General features: G+C 34.2%; 1 protein-coding gene across 4 annotated transcripts in view; it reads right to left on the bottom strand.

Annotated features, from left to right (window-relative positions):
- Nucleotides 1-27,850, bottom strand: part of ANKHD1 (ankyrin repeat and KH domain containing 1) — a 153,332-nt gene that overhangs the window by 52,202 nt on the left and 73,280 nt on the right. For 2 of the 4 annotated variants that reach the window (XM_004477843.5, XM_058279788.2), the window contains exons 8-11: nucleotides 25,889-26,126; nucleotides 25,453-25,644; nucleotides 20,998-21,107; nucleotides 6,410-6,466 (exon numbers count right to left, since the gene is read on the bottom strand). In XM_004477843.5, the coding sequence (XP_004477900.2) occupies nucleotides 6,410-6,466; nucleotides 20,998-21,107; nucleotides 25,453-25,644; nucleotides 25,889-26,126 (597 nt within the window). The remainder of the gene's footprint in view (nucleotides 1-6,409; nucleotides 6,467-20,997; nucleotides 21,108-25,452; nucleotides 25,645-25,888; nucleotides 26,127-27,850) is intronic. The other 2 variants (XM_012519396.4, XM_004477844.5) reach the window with 1 other exon arrangement.

The raw sequence follows: 27,850 nt of genomic DNA, 5'->3' as shown, positions 1-27,850 counted from the left end.
CAATCAACAACACAGAGGAAATAAACTTATTAAACTTGTTATTTTCCCTCCTGCCTCAGAGTTTTTGCACATGCTGTTTTCTCTTCCTTGTAACACTTCTTCCCCATGTCTTCACTTGTTTAACTCCTTTTCATCCTTCACATCTCACTCAAGTGTTATTTCATCAAGGAAGATATCCCTGAACTTCCTGACTACAATGCTCTATTAAATTTCAGTGTCATGAACTTCTCACTCAAATACTGCAATCATATATTAGTTTGTATAACTATTTGGCTAACATGTCTCTTCCAAACTAAACTATAAGCACTGGGAGAGTAGCAATTGTGTCCATTTTTGTTTACCTTTGTAACTATAATGTCTAAAAAATGAAGTACTTAAATATTGTTTATCAAGAAGGAGCCTAAGTATAATTGACCTCTCAAATATTTCCTCTCATAATACAGAGGCTTGGAGTTTTAGTTTTCCATTAAGTCAATAAGAGAAAGAAAAAGTAAACAAGAAATTACGAGTAGTAGCCAAACTTGAGAGTAAGACACTGATTATCTGCACTTGATAATATGTTATTACTAGAACATGGGTGGCAACACTGCCATTTTTTCCTTTCTTTATCTTTTTTTTCTTATCTCCTAAGCCTGGCAATGACACCCATCAATAAAACTAGGTCCCATGAGTAATGGCAAAGACTCAAAAGATTTTGAAAGCACTGCTTTAGAATAAGCTTTTAAAGTAACTGTTAATTCTACATATTTAAAATATATCCATGGATTTCACAATGCAAGGTGTTGGTAGTGGGGTGATTATGGAACCCCTGTATGAAGTTATGAATATTTGTTTTGTAAGTTCACAACTTTTACTATACACTTAGGTTTTATGTATGTTCATGTATGAATGACATATTTCAATAAAATTTTAAAAATGTATATAACTACAGATGTTAAAGGTAAGAAATCAGAAAGTACAGTCCCAAGATTCTCCGCATCAAGTTTTAAAATTCAACATCCTAAGAAAATTCCTGAAATGAAAAGATGTGAAAAAGCTGTTTTATTTTCCTTATAAATACACATTTCATGTCTTGTTCCTGAACAAGATAATTATGCTTGAGAAAATGGTTGCTAAAACAATGCTATAATTTTTAATTTACAATATTTTATGCCCTAAAATTGATATCCCACACCAGATGACATGTGCCCTAAAATATCTGACCATTAAATTCTTCTTTTAAAGTAGGAATCAAATTGGTAAATGCTACTTAAGAATCTTGAGTGTATTAGTGTAGTCAATATTTGTTCAAGATGAGTAAAATTTTTTAGTTTTAAACTATTCCTGATTTTTTTCCTTCATGAACTCAGGAAATTAATTTCTAAGGCTAAAAACCTAGATATTACACAGTTTATGTATTTTCCTTTTCTGTTTGTGACAACAGCTAGAATAAAATGGGGTTTATTTCTTCCTTGAAAACTTGGTAAGACTCACCTGTACATCTACCTGTACCTCTTACCTTTACTGGATTAAAAATTTTAAACTACTGATTCAATTTGAAATATGGTTATTCTATTCAGATTTCTCATTCTAGAGACAATTTTGTAAAGTTATTTATAGAAAAAAATTCAGTAATCCTTTCATCTTAGTATTCAAATTTATTGCTTGTTTTTAGATTGCCTTATGAATTTTAAAGAATTTAAAGATTTTTACTGTATCAAATAGTTATAACTCTCTTAAGGTGCCTTTCCCTCTTTTAAAAAAATTAAGTCTTTTGAGAATAAAGGAAAAAAAAACCCTTCAGATGCAATGGTTTGGTATAGCATCTTGTCTATCATGTTTTGTAAATATTAGAGAAGCTTTGACCAATTTGACTTAGAGATGGAATATAACTTTGCTTACAAAAATTGCTATTAAACTCCTGCTTAAGTGTTCTAATTTTCTGTGAGCACACTAAAAGTGAAAAATACATGTGAATAAAATGTACAAAAAAAAAATTAGTCTGGCCAGTTTTATCTACTTTAGTAATCCTTTTTAAAAAATCAGCTTTTAGTTTTGTTTTTCATCCCTATTTATTTTTTTATCCCTATTTTTGTTCCTATTTTATTGATTTTTGCTTTTATCTTTATTTCCTTCCTTCTTTTTGCTAACTGTTCCTTTATTAACTTCATTTTTTCTTACCTTGTATATATGTGTAAAGTTGTAATTTTCTCTCTACAGATCACTTTAGCTGTATCCTCCTCTCAAGGTCTGATATGTTGTTTTGTGGTAATTCAATTTCTACTTTTTAATTTTTACTGTGATTACTTTTTTAACCTCGTGAATTATGTAGAAGTGTTTTTCTTCAATTTCCAAATGTATGGGAATTAAAAAGAAGGTTTTATTGTTTATTTGTAATTTTAAGGCAATAGAAATAAAAAGTGTAGTCCATATGATAAGGAGTTCTGGATTTTTTAAAGGATGTTTTTCTGGCTTAAAATATGGACAATTTTTATAAATTTTCCATGTATACTGGAAAAGAATATATCATATACTTATTGGAAAGAGAATGCTAGCTATCAATAAGAACTCAATTTTTCTATCCTTAACAATTAACCTTTAAAGTTATTCAGTACCCTTATTTTCTTCCTGAGTAACACAAGGATTCTAATATGACTTTTAAAACTTTCTAACACATTCTCCTGAACCTCATGCTATTACTGTCAAGAATTTTAGTACTACCTTAGTCTTAAACATAAGAATTTAGGTTTTAAAATAAAAATTTATATTTAGAACATGTTTTAACAATTTCTTTGCTTACCGTAGCTTCTTGCATCCCACGTCTTCCTCCAGGATTCATATTTCTTCTTATTGTTGTACGTATCTTTTTAGTTGTTCTTTTGGCAAGGGTGTGCTGGTGGTAAGCTTTTATTTTGTAGATCTGAAATATGCTTATTTTTTCCTCTCTGGAATGGTAGTTGAGTATAGAATTCCATATTGTGTTATTTTTCCTGGTATTTTGAGGCAATTACTGCCTTGTCTTCCATCATTTATTATTCTTGATTAGAATCTGCTATCAAGTATTTGATGATCGACCCTCTGTAGATAATGCTATTTTTCCTCTGGTAGCTTTTAAGATATTTTTCTTTATCCTTAAAATTCTGCAGTTTCACTAAGAATAAATGTTATTTGTTCTGCTTAATAATTGATATGATTTTTAAAATCAAGGACTCATGTCTGGCTTCAATTCTATGAAATTTTCCACCATTATCTCTTCAGTCATTGCCTTTCCCTCCATTTCTCTCTTCTCTTCCAGGAACTTCTAATAGATGTATAGTGAAGCTTCTCAATCGATCCTCTCTTTCTCAACTTCTCTGTCAGATTTTCCATTTCTTTCTCTTTGTCCTATATTATTTATCATCTGATACGCCAATTATTCTTTATTTGACAAAGTCCAATAAACTCTTTATCCTATATATTGAATTTTTACTTCCACTTTTCCCCAAATTTTAAAATTGTTTTATTTCATATCTATTTGTTCTCAATTCATAATTATCAACTTTTGTTTCATTATCTCCCATTGTTTATCACAGTTTAAAATAGGCATGTTTAAAATCCCCAAGATTAAAGTGTTTCATTTCAATTTCCTTGGTAAAATAGTCTGTCTTGCTGCTTTTTGTGTTTGTTTCTTTTCAACTATCTCTGGAAAGATTTGCTCTTGAGGTTTATAATTTTTTTTTTTTGAGAAAGATCATTGTGTATGGAAGTTTTTTTTCCCCTTCCACCCACAAATTTATCACTCTTCATCATACAGGTTTGGAAGTTGTCTCAGAAGTTGTTGCAGACTGGCCTTTAAAGTCCATTTCAGAAGTAGGTCTTGTGTTGGCTTAAGCTTCTTGCACGTGGAGATATTTTAGTACTGCTCCCTGAATCAAAGAATGGTATTGGCCAAATTCTTAGTTATACTGTTGTCTCTGCTTCTTTTCTCCACCAAGAACAATGAGTTAATTGCTAACACTGGGTGGTATTTGGAGGGTGTTTGTTTGTTTTTGTTTTTAATCTTGTTTTACAGGTGGGGTAATAAGGTTCCAGTTCTTTTTTCATTCAAGAAGACTGGATATGATAGTGTACTATATGTGAGATGCATTCAGTCCCTATTCCCCTATAAAAGTTGAAATCTCAGCCTTTCTGCCCACTTTACCCTTAATTCTCCCTGAGCCTACAGCTTCAGCTGTGGATCCGTACTCCATTTCTAGCCCATAGAGATTTTTAAAATATTGTTTATGGACACAGCTACATGCTCTCGGTTTGTTTCTTCCCCCATATTTTATTTAGCATTTCTAAGTACTTGAAATGATTCAGAGAGCAGAGAGGTTTCCAAATATACTAACACTGACTTTACCTTCTTGACTAGACATCATTGTAATCATATTTTAACAACTTTGAGAAAGCTGAAAAGGACTCATTCAACACACAAAAACCTAGAAAGAGAGAACTTCGCCTTTAAAAAATATGTATAAGGAGTTTTGTGTATTACCAATTGTTTAGGTTAAGAAAAAAATTGACAAGTTTTTCAGCTTTGAAGAGTAAAAATAAAAAATAAATGTTATACCTTAAAAAGTTAACATTAAAAAATAGGAAGTCATATGTAAAGTTTATCATGGTAAGCTAATCACTAAGGACTGAAGTATACTGATAAGTGGATAGAGCTCATAAGTCCCCTAAAAATGTATCCATGAAAAACACATTACAAAATTCTGGTTCTGATAAATATGCATTATGAGAAAAGGTACAAGTTTTCCTATTGGGCTTTAGATAAATTTTAATATTAAATTTAAAAGTTAATTTATTTTCTTTAAAGTAAGTTCATTTCCTTTAAAAGCAGAGTCACAGGACACTCAAGGCATATATTTAAAGATCATAACTGTATCACAGAGGTGGTGTTTCTAGGAGTTTGAGGAGGGAATTCTCTAGGGGGAATGAAAAGAATCACAGGGGAAGAGAAGGAGATTTTTATACTATATATGTACTAAAGGATTCTGATACTCTCTCCTGGGGGATATGTTCTTACAAACCATCATTGCATATTAATCACAACCTTAGTGATTTACTATTACTGGTTTGAATCATGTCCCTCAGGAGAATTGAGATAGGGAAAAAAGGTCAAGAGGCACTATCCTAAGGCTTGTGTTTAGGACATTTCTAAAAATCACAAGTAACAAAGAGAAAAACTAAGTTTGGATGAAGGAAGGATAATCTATTATAATGCAAAGGCAGAAAAAGAAGAGAACTCAACAAGATGCAGAATAATCTGTAGAGACTCTAGTAATGCCTCAAAGTGTAGAATATAGACAACTTGTTATCAGAATCTCCTTGGACATCAATTAAAATACAGTCTTCTCACTTCAGATCTATGAATCTGAACCTCTAAAAGTAAGGCCTGCAAACATCATTTTTAAAATGCACTCCAAATAGCTAGAGAGATTTATAACCACAGTCCTTTGAACAAATCTTAGAAGGAAAAAATACTTTATCTGAAGTAACACAGAGTTTTATGTTCTAGATAGGAGCCTGCAATGTTATACAAAATGAATAAAAGCTCACATTTTCACATAATATTCTGTGAAATAAATTCATTTATTTCTGTCAAATGAATGTTACAACTTCTCATTAAAAAGCCAATAATGAAGATACTTAACAAGCACCATGATTAAGAATGGCTTGGTCCTGAGAAATTTATTTTAGATGGTCTGCTTTTTTTAATCTAATCACAATTTATTCCTAATTTTAAAATTAAGCACTGCTCCTGAATTTAAACAAATCTCTCTTGTCTACAATGGATATTACATTTGATTGACTTTTAAAACCATCAGGCACAAATTCCACAATTTCTTTCAAAAGAAAAGAAATGTTTGCCTATGAACAAATGTTCACCTTTCTTAAAAACCAATTTCAGAATGACATAACAGGAGACTATTTTAAAAAGTAAATTTTTAACTTTTAGCTTAGCACCTGAACAAAACAGTAAATGTTCCACTATACTAATTTTGTTTGTTTGAGGAGTATATAAAAAATTCACTATGACACACTAAATCTGAGTTTCAGATTTTAGAAGAACAAAGTCAAATGCAAAGAACTTCCCAATTGGGATATTTTAACTTTCCTAATTTGGGACAACATAAAAGAACTATCTGAATAAGAAAATAAATTTTTGCCTAAGAGATTTTTTAGGAATACCACATAGAAAGAACACTAATGGAAACCAAGAACTAGTAATACAGATCTCTTTTTATTGGGACTTCTTTTTTTTTTTTTCATCTGAAGAGGATTTCCATTGTCACCCAGCAGGGTCCTGGAACATCTTGGTTGGAATTCAGATATCCAGAGTTCTGGTTACCTACAACATCTATTCTTTATGTAGTAGCTTACAAGCATCAAAGGCCACCCTCACCTGATGCTTGGCCGGATCTATGCCCTCCAAAATAGTCTTCATGTCCTCCTGCTTGTCCTGTGAAAGGAAAAAGAAGAACTCACGGATCTTATTCCAAAAACGAAAATCACATTTGGCCATGAAGACCTTGTGACTGGTACTTCAGATGCTGGGCTTTGTTAACTCAGGATCTTCAACAAAAGATTCTTATCTGTGGAGATCATAATCTCATAAGGAGAGTATGAACTTTTTCATGGGTATAATACTGTAACTTTCTACCAAAAAACACCTCAATATATGCAGAAATAACCCTATTTCCAAATACAACTAAAGCCACAGATACAAGAGCAACAACTTTTAATATTTGACCATGGAAATATTGAAATAAAAAGATTTGGGAATATTAGAACTTGGCAGTAAAAGGAAAATACTGTAAAATGATTAAATACTTATGTAGCTTTTTTCTCCATTATAAATGTATTTACTTCTTACACTTCTCAGCTAAAACAGGAAACTTCAAAGAATTTGAGATGGATTATCTGTATTTTCTCTAAATCTAGACTCCTGATAGAAATTACTTGAAGGTGAGACAGGGATAAGATTGGGGAAACAGTATAATAAGCTTTTGCAGTCACTGACTGGAATTATTTAAAGAAGCGTGGCCTCGAGAGGATTCATTCCAAATTACACCAATCTTCTACCTGAGCAATGTGCATAATTTTTATAAAAGGACACATATTCTTATGATAGAGAGCAAGGCTGGTAAGAAAGTATTCAGAGACAACTATGTGATTTGAAAAAGCTGACTATTAAGATACTTCTTACCTCTGCCCATATTATTTTCAAGAAATAGCAAGCACCATTCAAATATGAATAAGCACAAAGAATGTGTCATGGAAACTATTAAGAAGTACTATAAAAACATAAACAGAATAAAATTTTAGTCAAATATTAACTTATACTTTCAAATAAATTAAAGAAAACAAAGAGACTCTATATATAAAGTGCTATAACAGCAAGATGAGATTTTAAAACATGTTGAAATAGAGCAATCAGGCAAGAAAGAGAAATAAAAGGTGTTCAAATTGGAAAGGAAGAAGTAAAACTTTTGTTATTTACAGGTGAGATGATCCTATGCCTACAAAGCCCTGAAAAATTCTACAACAAAGCTTCTAGCGCTTAATAAAGGAGTTCAACAGAGTGGCAAGATACAAGATTAATATGCAAAATTCAGTAGTGTTTCTATACTCTAGTAACGAGCAATCCAAGGAGTAAGTCAGGGAAAAAATTGACAATAGCAGCTAAAAGAATCAAATATTTAGGAATAAACTTAACTAAGGACGTAAAGGACCTATACTCAGAAAACTATAATGCATTACTAAAAAAAAAAAAAAAATCAAAGAGGATCTAAATAAATGGAAGGACAATTCGTGTTCATGGACTAGAAAAATAAATATTGATTTCAAATTCAATGTAATACCGATAAAAATTCCAACAGCCTTTGTTTAAAGAAATGGAAATGCCATTAACAAATTTATTTGGAAGGGTAAGGAGCCCTGAATAGCCAGAAACATCTTAAAAAAGAACAAAGTTGGAGGACTCTCACTTTCAGACTTTAGATCATATTACTTAGCTACAATGGTAAAACAGCATGGAACTGGCATAAAGATAGATATATAAACCAGAGGAACTGAACTAATTCTTCAGAAACAGACCTCCACATCTATGGTTCAATGATTTTTGACAAGGCTGTCAAGCCCACCCAGCTGGGCCCAAAAAGTCTATTCAACAAATGGTGCTGGGAGCAATGGCTATCCACAGCCAAAAGAAAGAGGACCCCTATCTCAGACCTTCTACAAAAATTAACTCAAAATGGATCAAAGACTTCCATATAAAGCTAGAACCATAAAACTCCTAGAAAATGTAGGGAAACATCTTCAAGACTTAGCGGTAGATGGTGGTTTCTTAAACCTTACGCCTAAAGCATAAGCAATAAAGGAAAAATGGATAGATGGGACCTTCTCAAACTTAAACTCTTTCGTGCTTCAAAGGACTTTGTCAAGAGGGTGAAAAGGCAGCCCACTCAATGAGAGAAAATACTTGGAAGCCACATATCTGATAAGAGCTTGATTTCCATGCTATATAAAGAGATCCATACAACTCAAAGATAAAAGGGCAAGCAATCCAATTAAAATGGGCTAACGATTTAGAGAAGGAAATACAAATGGCAAAAGAGCACAAGCAAAAATGTTGACTATCACTAGCTATTAGAGAAATGTAAATCAAAACAACAATGAGATATCATCTTCCATCTCACAGAATGGCTATTAAAAGGAAAAAAAAACCCAAAACTCTAAGTGCTGGAGAGTATGTGGGGAAATAGGAACACTTCTTCAGTGTTGATGGGAATGTAGAATGGTATAGCCTCTATGGAAAACAGTTCAGTGGTTCCTCAGGAAGCTAAACATAGAACTGCCATATGACCTGGCAACCCTCTCCTACAAATATACCCAGAAGAACTGAAAGCAGGAATGTGAACAGATATTTACACATTGATATTCATAGTGGTATTATATACAACTGCCAAGAGATGGAAATAACCCAAGTGTCTGAACCAATAAATGGATAAACAAAATTGTTGTACATACATACAAAGGAATACTATGCTGCTGTAAAAAATGAAATTGGGACACATATGACAATATGGTTGAACCCTGAGGATGTTACGCTCAATGAAATAAGCCAGACACAAATGACAAATACTGTATGGTCTCACTAATATGAACTAAATATAAAGAATAAACACATGGCGTTTATTTAAAATCTAGACTGTGGGTAACTAAGAGATAGGATGAGGGCCAGGAAAGGGTACTGATTCTTAATTTATAAAGAATTTTTAATTAACTTGACTATAAAAGTAGGGAAATGGATAGAGTTGATGGTAACACATTATATTGAGTATAACTAACACTGCTGATTTATAAATGTGACAGAGAGCATACAATGGGGGAGGGGGAGAAGTGGAGAGAAATAAATGAAAGAATAAAAATAAATCTTAAAAAAAAAAAAAGTGATTATAGCTGAAAGGGGTATTCTAAGGAGGTAAATGTCACCTGAAAGTAAGCTAGGGAATAATCTATGGAATGTATAACACAGTGAACCTGGTGAAAGATGAGAACTGTGGTTAATACACAAGAAATGTTCTTCTATGAACTAGAACAAATGCACATCACTATTACAAGGTAGTAAGAACATGGTGATGCATGGAAAAACACAATTAATGTAACTTATGGACTATAGTTTGCAGCAATAATGTAATATTCTTGCATCAATGCCAAAGAAGGTACTATAGGTATGGGATTTTTTTCTATTGGACTAAGAAAAATGCTCAAAAATTTACTGAGGCAGTGACTGCACAACTCTGTGATGAAACTGACAGCCACTGAGTGTATACTTAGGATGGCTTGTACAAAGTAGGGGACAGTATAATACAGTGAACTATCTGGTAGAAAATGGAATGTGGTTACAGTACAAATATGAGAGTGTTCTCACATGTACAAAACAAATATACAATACCAATACATTGTGTTAATAATTGGGGAGTCGTATGGAAAAAATATATCAAATGTAAGCAATGGACCACAGTTAGTAGTAACAGTTTGATGATGTTCTTTCATAATCTGTAACAAATGTTCTATAACAATGCAAGGTGTTGGTGGAACTTGATATAAGGGAGTTCTGCGTGTTATGCATGATTGTTTTGTAAGCCCACAACTTCTCTAATTAAAAAAACACATTAAAATTGTACCAGGAAATGGATTTGGCTCAATGGATAGAGCATTCACTTACCACATGGGAGGTCCAGGGTTCAAACCCAGGGCCTCTTGACCCCTGTGATGAGATGGCCTATGCGCAGTGCTGATGTACGCAAGGAGTGTCGTGCTATGCAAGGGTATCCCACCCATAAGAGAGCCCCACGCACAAGGAAAGCGCCCCGTAAGGAGAGCCGCCCAGTGCGAAAGAAAGTGCAGCCTGCCCAGGAATGGTGCCACACACACGGAGAGCTGACACAACAAGATGACACAACAAAAAGAAACAGATTCCCGTACTGCTGACAACAACAGAAGCGAACAAAGAAGAACAAGCAGCAAACAGACACAGAGAACAGACAACGGGGGGGGGGGGGGGGGGATGGGGAGAGAAATAAATAAATAAATCTTAAAAAAAAAAAAACAACACAGATATATAATGGAAGAAAGCCTTAAAAAAACACACACACACACAAACAAACAAAAACCCTAAAATCTACATACAGAAAGCAAGAAAAACTGATAAGGAATAATCAACACCAAGATACATCCTGGTGAAATCACAGATGTCTAAGAATGAAAGACTCTTATGATAATCCTGGCAGAAAAACCTAGTCACTTCTATATAGCAGGGAATAATCTAGTAGAGTGTAGCAATTTTCAGTACCAGAAGATAGCAGATATTATTTTGAGGAGAAAAACCAAATGATTCACTAATTTCATATACAATTAAATGCATTTATAAATATAAGATACAGTTTTCTCAGAAATCCAAGTGCCTGTGAACTTTTTTATTTTTTTGGGAAAATAAAACCATATCAAAATATCATTACCAATCAACCAAAAGTTGAATTAAGTTAAAAGGAACTCAGGAATTAAGAAGATATATAATGTGAAAGACTGGTAAGGTAACACTGAATGCACTTATAACTCATGAAAATCTTTTGGTGGAAAATACATTCAGTTCCTTGACTTTCAGAATGAAGTCAATAGGTACTGTCTGAATACTTGATCTTAAAAACTAGATTTGTTATTTTTTATTATGAAATTAACAAGATATTTCAAAATTTGCATTTGTAAATGATAACTCCAGAAATGTTTCTGGAGTTATAGCAGTAGTTTCTGTAGTTCACCAAAGCTTTGGAAGCAATTAATTAGTAGCTCATAGGGATACCTGGAACTCAGTGAGAAATTTTTTAAAAATTAAGCAAACACAGGCACTATGACCAGAAGTTAGAAAATTTAAACTATTCCAAAGAAGGAAGGGAGGGAGGGAGGGAGGAAGGAAGGGAGTGAATGAGTGAGGAAGGTAACTGGGTACCCAGAGGATACTTTTACACTTTGTGAATTTTGAACCATTTAAATGTATACCTATTTAAAAATAGGAAAAATATTTATTATAATTATTAACTTCCTTTGATTTTTAACAAAATCTCAGCCACGAGAATGAGGAAAATAAATGCTTTTCATAGGATCAATTTTAATTCAATGTGGCATTCCAGAGGGAGCAGAGTAATCTTTATGTACATATTGGGACTGTTTGGCCCAACCTGTCCGATGGTGGCTTAAGAGGGACCTGCTTTCCCAGAACTTGCCCTGTGTGTAGAAGGCAGCTCACAGAGCTCTACTAGAGCAGTCATGTGGTTGCCTGGGGTAAAGAGTTGCTAGGTGTAGGACATACAGTATAGTGCCTGGGACAGTGAGGAAACTGTTTCCTAGTGAGGAAGTGATATTTTTATTTGTGTTAATGAAGGAATCCCTAGGAGTAAAACGCACATGCCAAAAACAAGATATGTGACAGAAAGGACCACGGAGGCCCCTATGTTTTGGCCTGGAGCTATTTTATAAAGTAATTGTATGGATAAACCCTGAAGGAGAGCACTTGCACAGGTCAATCTGAAATAGACTGGGAAAAGTGTTTTCTTTTTTTTTCTTTAGCTTGGCATTCAAGGAAAGCTGTCATAACATTAGCTGGATACAAGCTTAAGGAAGAGACATCTCCGTGCCTAAATTCCAGAGATAATAAATGAAAATATCAAAAGGTCCAGGTCCCAACAAAAGATTACAAAACACTCAGGAACACACAAACAATGGCCCATGAAAGGCAGAAAGATAAGGCACTAGAAACTATCAGTAAGGAGGACCAGACCTGGCACTTACCAGAGAAAGACTTTTTAAAAATGTACCTAAATAGGCTCCAAGAGCTAAAGGAAATTAAGAAAAGGATAGATGAACCCAAAGAGAATATCAAATGAGAAACGGAAATTATGAAAAGATATGAAATAGAGCTGAAGACCAGAATAAAAGAAATTTAAAATTCTCCAGAGGGGTTTAACAGCAGATTGGAGCTGGCAGAAGAAAGAATCAGTGAGCTTTAGGATAGACAACTGAAATCATCCAGTCTGTGGGACAAAAAAGAATGAAGAAAACGGAACAGAGCATGAGGAACTTGTGGGATTCCATCAAGTGTACAAATATACAATTGTGGGAGTCACAGAAGGGACAGAGGAGAGAAAGGGCCAGACAGGATATTCTAAGAAAAAATGGCTAAAAACTTCCCAAATTTAGTGAAGACATGACAATTCACATCCAAAATGCTCAGCAAACTCCAAAGAGGATAAACCCAAATAGACCCATATCATACCATCTTATAATCAAACTTTCAAGTGGCAAAGAGAAAGAGAATTCGGAAACCCTCAAGAGAAAAGCAATGTGTACATAAAAGGGACCCGCAATAAGATTAAGTGCAGCATTATGCATGATTGTTTTGTAAGCTCACAATTTCTCTAAGTAAAATAATGAAAGAAAAAATTAAGTGCAAATTTCTCATCTGAAACTACGTAGGCAAGAAGGCAGTGGGAAGACCTATTTAAAGTGCCAAAAGCAAAATATTGCCAACCAAAAATTCTATATTCAGCAAACTGTCTATCAATTATTACTCAATATTGCAAAGAATCCATAATTAGCAACACTGTTTGCCTACCTTATTTCTTCAGGTTAGTTCTATTTATTTTCTCTGACCCGCTTCATCTAAAATAGATTCACCATAAAGCAAAAACAAATTCTATTCATGGCCTTGGGTAATTTTTTCCTTCTTCCAGCTCTATCTCCAAAATGGCAAATACCATAAAGAAAACTGACATTCTAAATTCTTTGTTTCTCATTGAACATTGCTTATGTACATTTGAAAGCCAAAACTGAAAAAACAATTCCAAAGAAAGGACATCTTGAAAAGTTTGAAGGCATGTAAGAAGAATAGGATGTACAACAAGTTTACTACAACAAACTTTAACTATAGGAAAAATGAATTATAATAAAATAATACCGATTACTGGAGAGACTATATTCTTGACTAAATTTAGTATTTCACAAGGAAAGAGGAAAAATGCTTACTTAAAACAGAAAAACCAACATCAAGGAGAATCTTCCTACTTCTTTGACAGTAGTCAAACAGGATAAAATGCTGATAGAGAGAAGCGGACCTGGCCCAATGGATGGGGCATCCACCTTCCACATGGGAGGTCCACAGTTCAAACCCCGGGCCTCCTTGACCAGTGTGGAGCTGGCCCATGTGCAGTGCTGATGCGTGCAAGGAATGCCCTGCCATGCAGAGGTGTCCCCCATATAACGGAGCCCCACACACAAGGAGTGCGCCCCATAAGGAAAGCCGCCCAGCGCGAAAGAAAGTGCAGCCTGCCCAAGAATGGCGCTGCACACATGGAGAGCTGACACAACAAGATGACGCAACAAAAACAAACATAGATTCCCGGTGCCACTGATAAGGATAGAAGCGGTCACAGAAGAACACAGTGAATGGACACAGAGAGCAGACAACTGGGGGGAGGGGGAAGGGGAGAGAAAGAAGAGGGAAGGAGGGAGGGGAGGGGAGGGGAGGGGAGGAAGGAAGGAAGGAGAGGGGAGGGAGGAAGGAAGGAAGGAAGGAAGGAAGGAATCTTTTTAAAAAATGCTGATAGAAAAAGGACTTACAGTGGAAGTGATTATGATTTAGCATTCTTTATTGGGGCAATCCCAGTAAATCAAATGTATATTTAGAGTAATAACTTTTATCTATTAAAATAATCTGAAAAAATACTTTATAACAAGCTAAATTTGTGAATTGTTAATTTTAAATAACTCCCAAATTGCTATACCTGGGTTGTTTAGGATACATCTAGTACATACAAAGATTTTTAAGAGATAAAAATAATTCCACATAACACACATCACCATTATCAGTAATTAAAATGATCTCTATCTTAATTTACTTTCTTTGAAGATCTCATAGCACTTTACACTTTCTTGGGCTAACAAAGAACTCAAGACCCTCCAGTCTATCTAATTCCTCTAGACAGGTAGTAGTTAACTTGTTCTTTAGAAATCATACAATAAGATTTCTTTAGCCAGGTTATTAAAGATTCTGGTCCATTAAAGACCATGTGGACCATTGTTTTTTAAAAGGATAGAGAATTTAAGTGATTTGCATAGCCAAAGAAAGCACCCAAGTCTAATATTTTCCTGCACAGTAAAAGGTTCTTTCCACTACACTATATTGACTCTCTTCCAAATTCTAAATTACTTTTACATGGCCTTGGTAAAATAGTATAGTATGGGAGATAAATTAACTTTAATTTTACAGATGAGAATATTGAGGCAAGCATTTGCTTAAAGATCAGTGATTTGATGGCTACGATGAAAATTTAGGTATCTTGTCTAATATTCAGTAGTATCAATTCTTCCTAAACAGTGAAGTAAATGAAGCCACTGTCACTCAGATTTTCATTCAGATACAGGCTTATGGGATGCTTTCACAAGCATTTCTTCCTTTCAGTAGATCTTTTTTTGTTTTTCAGGAGGTACTGGGGATTGAACCCAGGACCTTGTACATGTGAAGCAGGTGATCAATCACTGACCTACATCTGCTCCCCAATAAGAGGTGGTTTTCCATTTGTTTGTTTTGTTTTTAGGAGGTACTGGGATCAAATCTGAGATTTTGTGGGAAGCATGTGCTCAACCACTTGAGCTACATCGGTTCCCTCCATTTCGTTAATAGCTAATCATGTCTATAAAAACGCTATACTGGATCACAAAACCTATCTACACGAGCATAGCTAAACTTTTCTCTAATATTTATGCCAGTTGTTTACTATGGGAAATATTCCTTGTGTTCAGAACCTGCTAATCAGTTATAATATGGCACACCTTTCTAGAAATAAAAGATAGACCAAGGAGCTAGGGACAAGAAAGGAATACTTAGTTACCTGATTTATAGATTACTGTTTCTCCCATTCTAACTTTAGCTTTGTTAGCCAATATATTTGAATAAAATACAAATATTTCTCCTGTCTTAATAAATGTATCCAAGTTTTAATGCTGAAACATGCCTTAATGAAAAGGGAAAGATGCCATTCTACCATCTTCACAAATGGTTTAAAAAGCACAAAAACCAAATCAAAACAACTCTGTACCACACTTCCCGTGCCGCTGACGACAACAGAAGCGGACAAAGAAACAAGACGCAGCAAATAGACACCAAGAACAGACAACCAGGGGAGGGGGGGGGGAATTAAATAAATAAATAAATCTTTAAAAAAAAAAAAACAAAAACAACTCTGTGATATTAGCCAATGCAATGTTGCCAACCAAACATAAGTGATGGTAACCTGAAATCTAAACTACTATAATTGAGGCCTTTGAAAGTTCTGACCCTGATGCAATCGTCTTTCATAGTCAAGGATCATGTCTATAAACAAAATGTCTGGACATGGAAACCAGAGAAAAATGAGCATCAAAGTGGGTAGAAATTAAAAGCAAGCAAGAGAAAGAAAGAAAGCAGAGTAGTGTGTTTTATAACCCAAATTATATTGTTAAGCATTTTAACTATGCAAATTATCTGCCTTGAACCTGTGAACTAATAGTAAAGGGGGCCTAGAGGACTCTAGTAAAAGAAGTCAAGCCATATGTGCTTTAGAAGTAAGCTATAAAAATAGAGAACAGGAATGAAATAGTCAAACACTGGATTCTGGTCTAAAGACCAACAATGCAGAAAATGGCCTAGAGTAATGATACAGGACACCAGAGAAGTTGCCTCAAAGACTATGGCAGTTGATCAACTTCAGCTTTTAAATAGTATTCACTGGTTATTACTAGTTAAGCAGTTCAGTAACACCCTTTGCAAAGCCATTAACAATAATGAAATATTTTCTTTGGAGAAACACGATAAAGTGGTTTCTACAGGATATTTTAAAAATAAATTTCTTTTAGTTTATAAGTACTACAGAATGCAGATGTGTTTTATTAGCTTTCTTACAATGGCTTTATAACATGTGATACCTGTAATCACACCAAAATCTAAAAACAAACCCGAGTTAAAAAAAAAAAAAAGATACTATGCAGAGAAAAACACAAAAGGGAAGAATCTTTATTTAAAAATACAGTGATTCCCCTTACAATGGTAACAAGAGATACTAATGGCAGGAAGATATGGATTTAGTCATTTGTTCAAGGTTTGCTGCTTAAGTAAACACTATCCTTATGGAGCAGCTAAGCAATTATATATGCTAAAGAAGGAGAACTTTTTAAAAACTATGGATTAAAGGAAAACTTTCATTTCACTTAACTTTGGATTTTTAAAAGGAACACTTTAAATGGTTTACTTAAGAATCAAACTAGTAAAAAAGTTTTACATTGATGAGCCAAAATATAATCTACCTTTTCTGAATGGATGAATATTCAATGTGCTACTAATGATAAATAATCTATAATTAAAATTTTTAAATAAGATTTAAATTTCAAATAACTAAGTTTCAAAAATGCAATTAGAATATGCACATATTTTGAGGATCTATCTGAAAATGCTCAAGTATGCCATTAGTTCTGGCTAAGGGCTTTTTTTAAAGCAATAAATGAAAAAAATTCTAATTTTCCTTGAAAAATAAGCTGTAAATTATGCCTACTACACATTTAGAAGGAAAAGCTCTAAAACTTCTCATTTTATCTCAGGAAACAATGCAAGAAAATGGTTGGCTTAAAATTTTCTTAAAACCATAATTAATATCCTGATTCTGGTCCAGAATATTTTAAAGAATGGGAAACAGCAGTTTTTAATTTGTTTTATAAAGAAAAATATAGTATCAAACCCTGAAAATGAGATAAAAGCTCTAAAATCTAACAAAGCATAGAGGTTGGTCCAGATTATGTTCCAAAGGTTGAATTCAACATCTTTATTTAAAACCGAGGGTAAAAATAAATTTTCCCAAAATCAAGGTTCTTAGGCTAGCCTACAAAAAATCTATTTTACTTAAAGAACAAGCAAACCTAAACATTAAGAACACACCTATGGGATGCTAGGAATACACTAGAAATTAATACAGCCTAAAACAGATACAAGGAAATGGCAGCAAAGAATGGAGGATAAGTAAGGAGCTACTGCCTTGTTATATCCAGCTAGTAAGAATTATCAGTCACATTTTCTCAGGACCTTCATCACTCTTTGATGGACTATCATTTCCTGTTCTTGAAGAGGACTTTTTCTTTCCCTTGGCCTACAGAAAAGCTTGAAATTGTAAAATTCATTTATAGGTTTTAAATATCAAACTTATTATACTTTCCCACACTTGCCATGATTTCTACAAAGAACAAGTACTACTTTTTTATAACAAGGAAAGAACTAATATTAAAATTGAGACATTTCTTCACAGACAGCAAAAGAATGGCATAGGCAACATATTTAAAAGGCTAAAATCAATATATGAAATAATTTAAAAGAATAAAAAAGCTATGCACATGAAGTTGTTAAATTTAACAGTATTCATACTAGTAAAGAATGAAAAGCAAGTCAAAAGTTCAATTGTAAGTGAACTAGATTATGGTTCATCAAATTGCTGGAATATTATGCAAAAACTAAATATATAAAGAATATAGTAATATGGAAAAGATTATGATGGAATGCACAGTAAAAAACAGAAAACTGTATTATACTATGATTACAATTACATGCAAATATGAATGCAAAGAGAGACTGCAAAAAAGGAAAATAACTGTTAGAATAAAAGGTTACCTCACTCTAATAATAAGATATGTACTAATCTGGGCATCTATCTAATCTATCCATCCCTCCATCCCTCCATCCCTCCATCCCTCCATCCCTCCATCCATCCCTCCATCCATCCATCTATCATCCATCCAACCATCCATCCACTCTATCCAAGAAGGTACTGGGGATTGAATCCAGGACCTAGTATATGGAAAGCAGGCACTCAACCACAGAGTTACATCCATTCCTATGGACTCTCTTTGATCTTACTTTGAAAGTAAATAAATATGGTAAACTCAAATAGTTCTCATCTGTCCATTTAAAAGAACTTTTTAAGGAACTCTAATTACAAATACTCTATTAATCTAACTCTAGGTGTTCAGGTGCTGAAGACTATAAAATTAAAATATTTCAAAATATTTCATAACAAAGTTTTAACTCAGTCAAAATTAAAGTTTTGCTGTATATCACAGCACACTTAACAGATATTTACTCTTTTTGCTATTAAATGTTTTCGGAAGAATTTCTAACAAATAGGCTAAGGGAGTGATTCTACTGTAGAAAAATGGAAGAAGGAAGAGAGAATCCAGATAAGAATTAGGAGGATAAGAGTATTAAACTTTGTTTATAGTATATAAGATTTCTTAAAAAATTTTAGGGAAGCAGACGTGGCTTAACTGATAGAGCATCTGCATACCATATGGAGAGTCCAGGGTTCAATCCACAGGGCCACCTGACCTGTGTGGTAAGCTGGCAAGGAGTGCCATGTCATGCAGGGGTTTCCCTGTGTAGGGGTCCCCCACGCACAAGGAGTGTGCCCCACAAGAAGAGCTGCCCCGTGTGAAAAAAGCACAGTCCGCCCAGGAGTGTTGCCGCACACACGGAGAGCTGATGCAGCAAGATGATGCAACAAAAAAAGAGACACAGTTTCCCAGTGCTGCAGGAAAATGCAAGCAGACACAGAAGAACACACAGTGAATGGACACAGCAGACAACAAGGAGGAAGGGAGAGGAATAAATAAAAGAAAATAAAAATAAAAAATTTTAGATGACCAAAAGCAACTCGAAGAAAAGAAAAAGAAGGTAAAAGATTATCTACTAAATTTATCTTTCTGTCGTCATTCTCAAATAAAAAAGTGTACCTCTAAGAACTTTTAAACAGATGGGGCAGATCCTGATTAATAAGAATGAATTATTTTACCAAATCTGTGCAGAATTGGTAAAAAAGTGGTTCATAAACCTTTGGAAGTGAATAGAAATGGTGAAAGCACATCATACTGTTTGTTAACTAGCAATGCTAATACATAGGTATGACAGTGGTTAAGAGGGAAAGTCTAAGGTCACATATATTACTAGAAGGCTAAAAAGTGTAACATGGGACTGTATAGTGTAGTGAAACTTCATGTGAAATATAAATACGGGTAATTTTTCCTTGAAACTGAAAAAATGTACATTAATGTTACAACCAAAGCAAAATATGGACTGTAGTGTATAATAATACATTAATAATCTTTCATTAAGAGTAAAAAAAATAAAGTGTGAAAATTGTTTGACTTTATCAATACAAAATATAAAAACAAACTAGACAGAAACAGAAGAGCAGCTTTAGTATGGCAGGGGAAGCATAGATTGAGAGGTGATTATTAAGGGGTAGAGCTTGTTTTGTTTGTCCATTTTTTGCTTATTATTATTACTGGAATAATGAAAACGCTCTAATAATGACTGAATTGATGAATGCTATATGATTATACCAAGTAATATTGATTGTACACTTTGGATGGATTGTCTGCCCTATTAATATGTACCAATAAAATTGATTAAAAAAAGAATGAATGCTAGTGTTACCATAACAATAGTTAGTAAGTATAATATTAGTAGAAATACTAGCAGATATGATAATAAATAGTATAATTACACATATATTTATTTTAGTCAATGATTATTTTCCAACAAATGTTCTCAGATACCTATTTGGGAACATTTGTTATTGCAAATAATTTAAAAGGCAGTACTTATATAGTTTTTTTTTTTTTTAAAGATTTATTTATTTATTGAACAATCTTTCATTGCTGTTTATATCTCATATAGATATTTAAGAAATATATCAGGAAATTCTGAGAGAAACTCTAGAAAGCAGTTTAAAGTAGCCTCATAAAATAAAAATTAAAGTACACATTTCAGCAAGAAGCATGAACCTTTGAGTAGGATATTATTCATAATTTCTCATAATTTTCTGATTTATACATATGAATCTGCCATCTGATATGAAAAGTCAAAACAAAATATTAAGAAGAACTATAATAGAACGTTGAAATAATGTTGTTAGGAGAATGATTAACAATAGCAGCTTTGATTTTAAATGTCTAACCAGCAAAGGCTTAAATCTAAATTGCAAGGGCTTTGAGAAACAAAAGAAATCATTGTAAGTTATGTGACAGATTAATCTGTAAACACATCACTGAATTTGGGATATTTCTAATAAAGGGCAGTTTAAAAAGTACAGGAATGTCAACTGGAGTGGCGTGAGAGGAAGAAGCAAACTAATGATTTTACTCAACAAGAGAAGTAGTATGCCCTATTAAAGACTAGGTATTTTCAAATAAATTTAATACATGCACTAACTAGAACAATTAGCCAAGCTTTATTTAAAAAGTTATATGTACAAAACATGTAAACTATTAACCTTTACCAGTCCTTTCTAGTGTTAAAAATAAATGACTATATGAGTATTAACATTCACAAAAAAAATTTGAAATAAAAATTCTTACTAAATCCGCCCCTGCTTGAAGTAAAACATCTGCAACATCCGTATGTCCATTTTCACAAGCATAGGTTAAAGCTGTGTCTCCCGTTGCTGTTGTAGCATGAACGTTAGCACCTTGCAAACAAAACAAAAAAATCATATTAAAAAAAAAATCACAGTAAGTTACATTGGCTAGTCCATTTTTGCAATCTGGTGAAATTAATGAACTCAAAATCTGAAAATATGATAATGTATTTTAAGTATTTTAATTTCCTTTATGTTCCTTCTTGTTTTGTTTTCTTTTAGGAGGTAGCAGGGATTGAATCCAGGACCTTGTACATGTGAAGCAGGCACTCAACCAATGAGCTATACCCACTCCCTCTAATTTTCCTTTAAATATGCTCTGTGCTAGTACATCTCTAAAATAAGATATTCCGAAGGAATAAGAGAGCTGAAAAAAATTTAAAGTGTTCAGAAACCAAATCGAGGGTACTGATAATTTATGTTCTGAGGCATTTCTATTGATATTATAATATAAATCGAATGAACAATTATTTGGTTGAGAATCGAAATTTTTGGTATGGTCTAGAGAAAACACAGATTCAAGCTGTTGATGTTAAATTAAAACCATGTGGTTCTAATTGACAATTATTTATCTACAAGAAATATATTTCCTAACCATGTAAAAAGGCCTAGGAACAATGATAGACCAAAGAGAGATAACATCTCTAGCTTACATAGTGATCTATAAATACCCTTTCCAACTAAATGGAATTAGGACTTCTTGGAGAAATGGATGATGCCAAGACTGAGGCAGAAAATATATAAGAGCCTGGGACAGCATGCAATAGCAGGAAGTAAGCAGTCAGAAACTACACAGTGAGATCATATCCAAATTATTTAAGAGCTAACTTTGTTGACTAAAGATAGTTAAATTGTTCCATCTTGGAAGCGGACTTGGCCCAGTGGTTAGGGCGTCCGTCTACCACATGGGAGGTCCGCGGTTCAAACCCCGGGCCTCCTTGACCCGTGTGGAGCTGGCCCATGCACAGTGCTGATGTGCGCAAGGAGTGCCCTGCCACGCAGGGGTGTCCCCCGCATAACAGAGCCCCACGTGCAAGGAGTGTGCCCTGTAAGGAGAGCTGCCCAGCACGAAAGAAAGTGCAGCCTGCCTAAGAATGGTGCCGCACACACAGAGAGCTGACACAAGATGATGCAACAAAAAGAAACACAGATTCCCGAGCCGCTGACAACAACAGAAGTGGACAAAGACGACGATGCGGCAAACAGACACAAAGAACAACCGGGGAAGCGGACTTGGCCCAGTGGTTAGGGCATCCGTCTACCACATGGGAGGTCTGCGGTTCAAACCCCGGGCCTCCTTGACCCATGTGCACCTGGCCCATGTGCAGTGCTTCAGCACACAAGGAGTGCCCTTCCACGCAGGGTGTCCCTGCGTAGGGGAGCCCCATGCACAAAGAGTGCGTCCCGTAAGGAGAGCCGCCCAGCATGAAAGAAAGTGCAGCTTGCCCAGGAATGGTGCTGCACACACGGAGAGCTGACACAACAAGATGACTCAGCAAAAAGAAACAAAGATTCCCGTGCCGCTGACAAAAACAGAAGCGGACAAAGACGCAGCACATAGACACAGAGAACAGACAACCAGGGCGGGAGGGAAGGGGAGAGAAATAAATAAATAAATCTTAAAAAAAAGAACCACCAGGGTGGGGGCAGATAAATAAATAAATCTTTGGAAAAAAAAACTGTTCCATCTTTAGACAGTTTTTACATTAAAAGAATGATGGCTATGATGGAGTAAAAGTCATCAAATATGTTTAAATTCAAAAGTTCAAAATAATGTCCAATCAAACACAAAAACATGCTTTTGGTTATTTTGAAGTATGCAAGGGGACCATTTCATTATTTTGGAAATGATAAAAGGGGAAAAAAATCAACACACGTCTGTAAATGCCTAAATTAGATCACAAAATCTCATTATCTGAACATAACCGAAATCATCTCTCTCCTTCTCTATCCTGTCATTCCTATAGACCTGTTTACCTAAGGATAAGCGAACAGGTGATGAGAGGAAGTTTCTCTTTATAGATATATTCCAGTTAAAAAGGAAGAAAAACATTCAGAATATCGTCACTTTGCAACCCCTAATGAATTAACGCATCTAGATGATGATCACCAATTGCTAATTATATCACAAGAAGAGATACAGATATTCACTACCTCCTGAAGAAAGTATACAAATACCATTTATGAAGTAGTTTTGTCCAAAAAATATGGTATTGTGGTTATTAAAAAGATTATCTTTTATGGATATTTAATAAAATATTTACAGATATTTTAATAAATTTATTTTTAAAGTTTATGCTCAGATTAAAAATAAATTTTAAATCAAAACTGTTTAATTATTTTAAATACAAATAATTTTATAAAAATCAATGGAGGATGGGGATGGGGGATAGAAGAAATAAGACTGGCTATGAATTAAAAATTTTTAAAGGTGGGCTATAGGTTCTTTGGGTTCATTATACTATTTTCTCTGTATCTTTGAAAAATGTCAAAACATAAAAAAATTTTTTAAATTATATTGGCAACAGTATATTCTTGGTCTTGATCCACATTTTGATGGGTGTAGATCCACTGTAGGTAACATCTCTTCAAGATGCTACTTCAGTCAAGGTGTGGCCCCAGCTGAATCAGGATGGGCTTTAATATGGATTACTGGAGTCTTTTATAAGAAGAGTGAAAGCAAATGGAGAGAGAAGTCATGGAGAATGTCCAGAAGCTGAAAGTCAGTGAAACCCAGAAGAGAAAGGAGAATATGTCACCATATGACAGAAAAGCCAAAGACCAAGGATCCCTAGGTGCCAGGCCCAGAGTGCCACAGTTTTCTGGAAGAAAGCATCATCTTGCTGATGCCTAGATTTTGGATTTCTCCTATCTTCAAAACCATAACCCAGTAAATTTCCATTGTTTAAACCTACTCATTGTATGGTATTTGTTTTAGCAGGTAGGAAACTAAAACAGGAGTTCCAGGTTTGAATATTGGCTATGTCACTTATTAGTTTAGTTATACTAAGGAAGTTATATAACATCATTGTGCAAGAGTTTCATTATCGATAAGAATGTTCTTAATGCTTCTTACTATATGGAGTCCTGTGGTAATTAATAGAGGTTGCCTAAGAATTAAGCAGAATGTCTGGTATTCAATCATTTCTTAATAAACATTTATTCTGTCCTTTAAAAAACCTCTTACAACATTATAACTTTAAGAGAAGGATGTAGGAAGAATGTAGAAATGAAACCACTGACGAAGTCTATCAAAAAGGAAACAGTTACTGAATGGGGGAATATTAACTGAATAATACAAACACTAACTACAGTGATTAATGGTACTGAGTCAGGAAAGGGGTCAGATTTATGGCTGGTTTGTGTACTAGCTCAAAATCTAAACAATCATCCAAAACATTAACAGTGTGGTTTAGGAAATGATTTCAGTAATAATTCAAAAGAAAAACTGAGACTGGGTTATATTTAATTTTAACAATGAAAGCCCAAACAGGATGAATAAAGTTTAGCTAAATATTTTACTTACCTTTACGTAATATCTGTAATCTAAAGTTTTAAACAATATATAGGAAGTGAATAAAAAGAAATATTTTATATTATTTCTAAAGAACCTATGTTTATATATATCTAGATCATTTTTTCCTGGTATTTCCTTAATTTGCTCTATAAAACTACAAATATTCTATGTAAAAATACATTTAAGTTATTTATACTATTAGCCAAGAGTATAGTTTGTTTGCTATCTATTTTATAAATAACAAATTATTTTAAAACTAAGTACATTTGCAGAGGAAAATAAAATTCCCACTTTAAAAGATTTAGTAAATGTCAAGAAATGAAGAGGCTTAAAAATACCAAATTATAACCTCTATAATGTTATCCCATCTCCTCTTGTTAGTGGAGACTAGAAGGAACTAACTTTTGCCTTTCAGAAGCCACAAACCATTTACTGGAGAGAAGATCAATGAGAAGGCTTATGGTTGCTAAGCAAAGATTTACAACAATAAGAGCTCTTTTTTTTTTTTTTTTTTAATCTTTGAGGTACCAGGGGCTGGGAATTGAACCCAGGACCTTGTATGTGGGAAGCTGGTACTCAACTACTGAGCCACATCGGCTTCCCTGAGTTGGCTTTTTCATTTGTTTTCAGTTTTGTTTTTGTTTTTTTCAGGAGGAATAGGGAACCAAACCCAGGATCTCCCATGTGGGAGGCAGGCGCTCAACCACACAAGCCACATCTACTCCCAAGAACTCTTTTTAAAAACGATATTTTTAGAGACTGAGGAAACTAGAAAGATCAGTTAAACTGTGAAACTGTCTTTCAACTTCTGTAGATATGGAAAAGTTAAGGTCAGTTGTTAAAGTCTTTTTCTAAAAAAGCATTTTTAAAGCCACATACCAGCAGCCAGCAAATATTTAACCAACTCCAGATGTCCCTCCTGAGCAGCCTCCATCAAAGGTGTGGAGCAGCCAAGTTCTATATCAGCCCCTGCCTTAATAAGGAAGTCTGCAACTTCAGAAAATCCCCCACAGCAAGCCAAGGTAAGAGCAGTTTCTTGGGTTTCTTCTGTCTGGGCATTTATATTGGCTCCTGGGGAAAACATAAAAATAGATTAAACTAGTTGTCAAAGACTTAAAATAAACATATTATTGTTCTAAATTGTGATAATCATCTCTATCTTCTCTATTACTTTGGTTCTTTTCAGGGTATTGATAATTTACTTTATCATCAACACAAAAGAATATTTTTCAATTGTAGTAAACTTCATTGGTATTGACACAAAATAGTCAAAAGAAATTATATATATATATTTAAAGAAGCAAGACTGCTTTACCTTGTGCTAAGAGTAGTGCCACCATCTCTTCATGTCCTTCCCGAGCAGCTTCCATCAAGGGAGTATATCCTTCATCATTAACTTCTTCAAGATTTGCCCCTCTTTCAATAAGCAGAGCTGCCAATTCAACATGTCCTCCACAGGCAGCCAGTGTTAATGGAGACTCAAACGAATCTGCAGGCATGTTTACTTGAGCACCACTATCCAAAAGCAAACGTGCAACCTCTACATGTCCATCCTGCAGATTTTCAGAATAAAGAAAGTAAAAGGATTTTGTTATTGTTTCAAAAAAATTTTTTAAGTAGGAGAATGGAAGCAAGAGATTAGGAAAAGACAGAAGGGAGGAAAGAAAGGGGAAAAGAGAATTCAGCTTAGATGCCTTTAAATTATCATGTTCAGGGAAACGGACTTTGGCCCAGTGGTTAGGGCGTCCGTCTACCATATGGGAGGTCCGCGGTTCAAACCCCGGGCCTCCTTGACCCGTGTGGAGCTGGCTATGCACAGTGCTGATGCGCGCAAGGAGTGCCGTGCCACGCAAGGGTGTCCCCTGCGTGGGGGAGCCCCACGCGCAAGGAATACACCCCTGAGGAAAGCCGCCCAGCGTGAAAAGAAAGAGCAGCCTGCCCAGGAATGGAGCCGCCCACACTTCCCGTGCCGCTGACGACAACAGAAGCGGACAAAGAAACAGAAGCGGACAAAGAAACAAGACGCAACAAATAGACACCAAGAACAGACAATCAGGGGAGGGGGGGGAATTAAATAAATAAATAAATCTTTAAAAAATAAATAAATTATCATGTTCATATAAGCATTTGAGATCTACCTTACCAAAAGTTTATGAAAATTATTTTACCTTACTTGTGAGCTAGTCCCAAATTTTACAACAGAATCAGATTTGGTGACATACAGTTATATTACAAGTACTTTTTAATGTTCACATTCTTTGAAGTTCAAAAACGGTTAAATCCACAGTCAACAAATTAATTAATCAACAAAGTAATTACTGTTTATACTACTGCCAGGTCAAATATAGTTGTATTCTCAAATTCAGTGTCATGTTCAAGGGCAGAAACTGTATTACATCTATTTTAGAAACAAAGGCTTGGCAAAAAATAAATTCTGTGATGTCATTACCACTTGGGATTATGTCACCAAGGTAAACCCCTGTGGACTGATAATACCCTATATTTTTCCTCATTGTAAGAGCTTGTTGCAGTGAGACAAAGAATTTTAAATGATATAGAAATCAAGATCTTATTCATTTGTAAATAGTTTTACCATAGGCCTAACTGCACAGATAATAAGGCAATTAACAATAAAACATTCTCATGGAGGGTATCCATTCTATCTACCATCAAAAATACCCTTCTTTTAGTTTCAAATTCTTAACCAAATTCTATGTAGGCCTTAACTCATGCTGTGGTACATAATGCCAGATCCTTTTTGTTATACATGTCAAAAATGGACAGAACATTGTTAATCAAAAGTAAAGAAATTTTTAGGACAAAAATAAGATTTTAAATGGTTGGGCAATTCTCATTTTTAAGAAATCTTAATTAAATATTAAACTTCTGCATCTATCAAGAATTTGTTCATACTTAATTAAATGACTAGCCTACCTTTAATCATTGTAGACATGAAACCAAAAGCATTTGACTGTGCATTAAAATTTTAGTTTTACTAACACTTCAGATACATATAAAATATATTTTAACTAAATCACCCTACTGAGTTATTTGGTGTTTTAATATATTTCTAACTGAAAAGAAAGTAAGAATTTTTAAGTATCTACATATCAGGAAACTGCTATTGTGGCTGTACCTCCAGGCTCCCAATACACTGTTTTATTTGAATTCATTTTTAAGGATTCTTTATAAATTCTGCTACCATATTGAGTATAATACATTAAGAGAGAAATTGTGCTAGGCACTTTCTGATATTAGTGAACAATATTATTTTGCC

The sequence above is a fragment of the Dasypus novemcinctus genome, chromosome 2 (assembly GCF_030445035.2).
Source record: "Dasypus novemcinctus isolate mDasNov1 chromosome 2, mDasNov1.1.hap2, whole genome shotgun sequence".
Lineage (NCBI taxonomy): Eukaryota > Metazoa > Chordata > Mammalia > Cingulata > Dasypodidae > Dasypus > Dasypus novemcinctus.
This window is presented reverse-complemented; position numbering and strand designations above follow the sequence as displayed.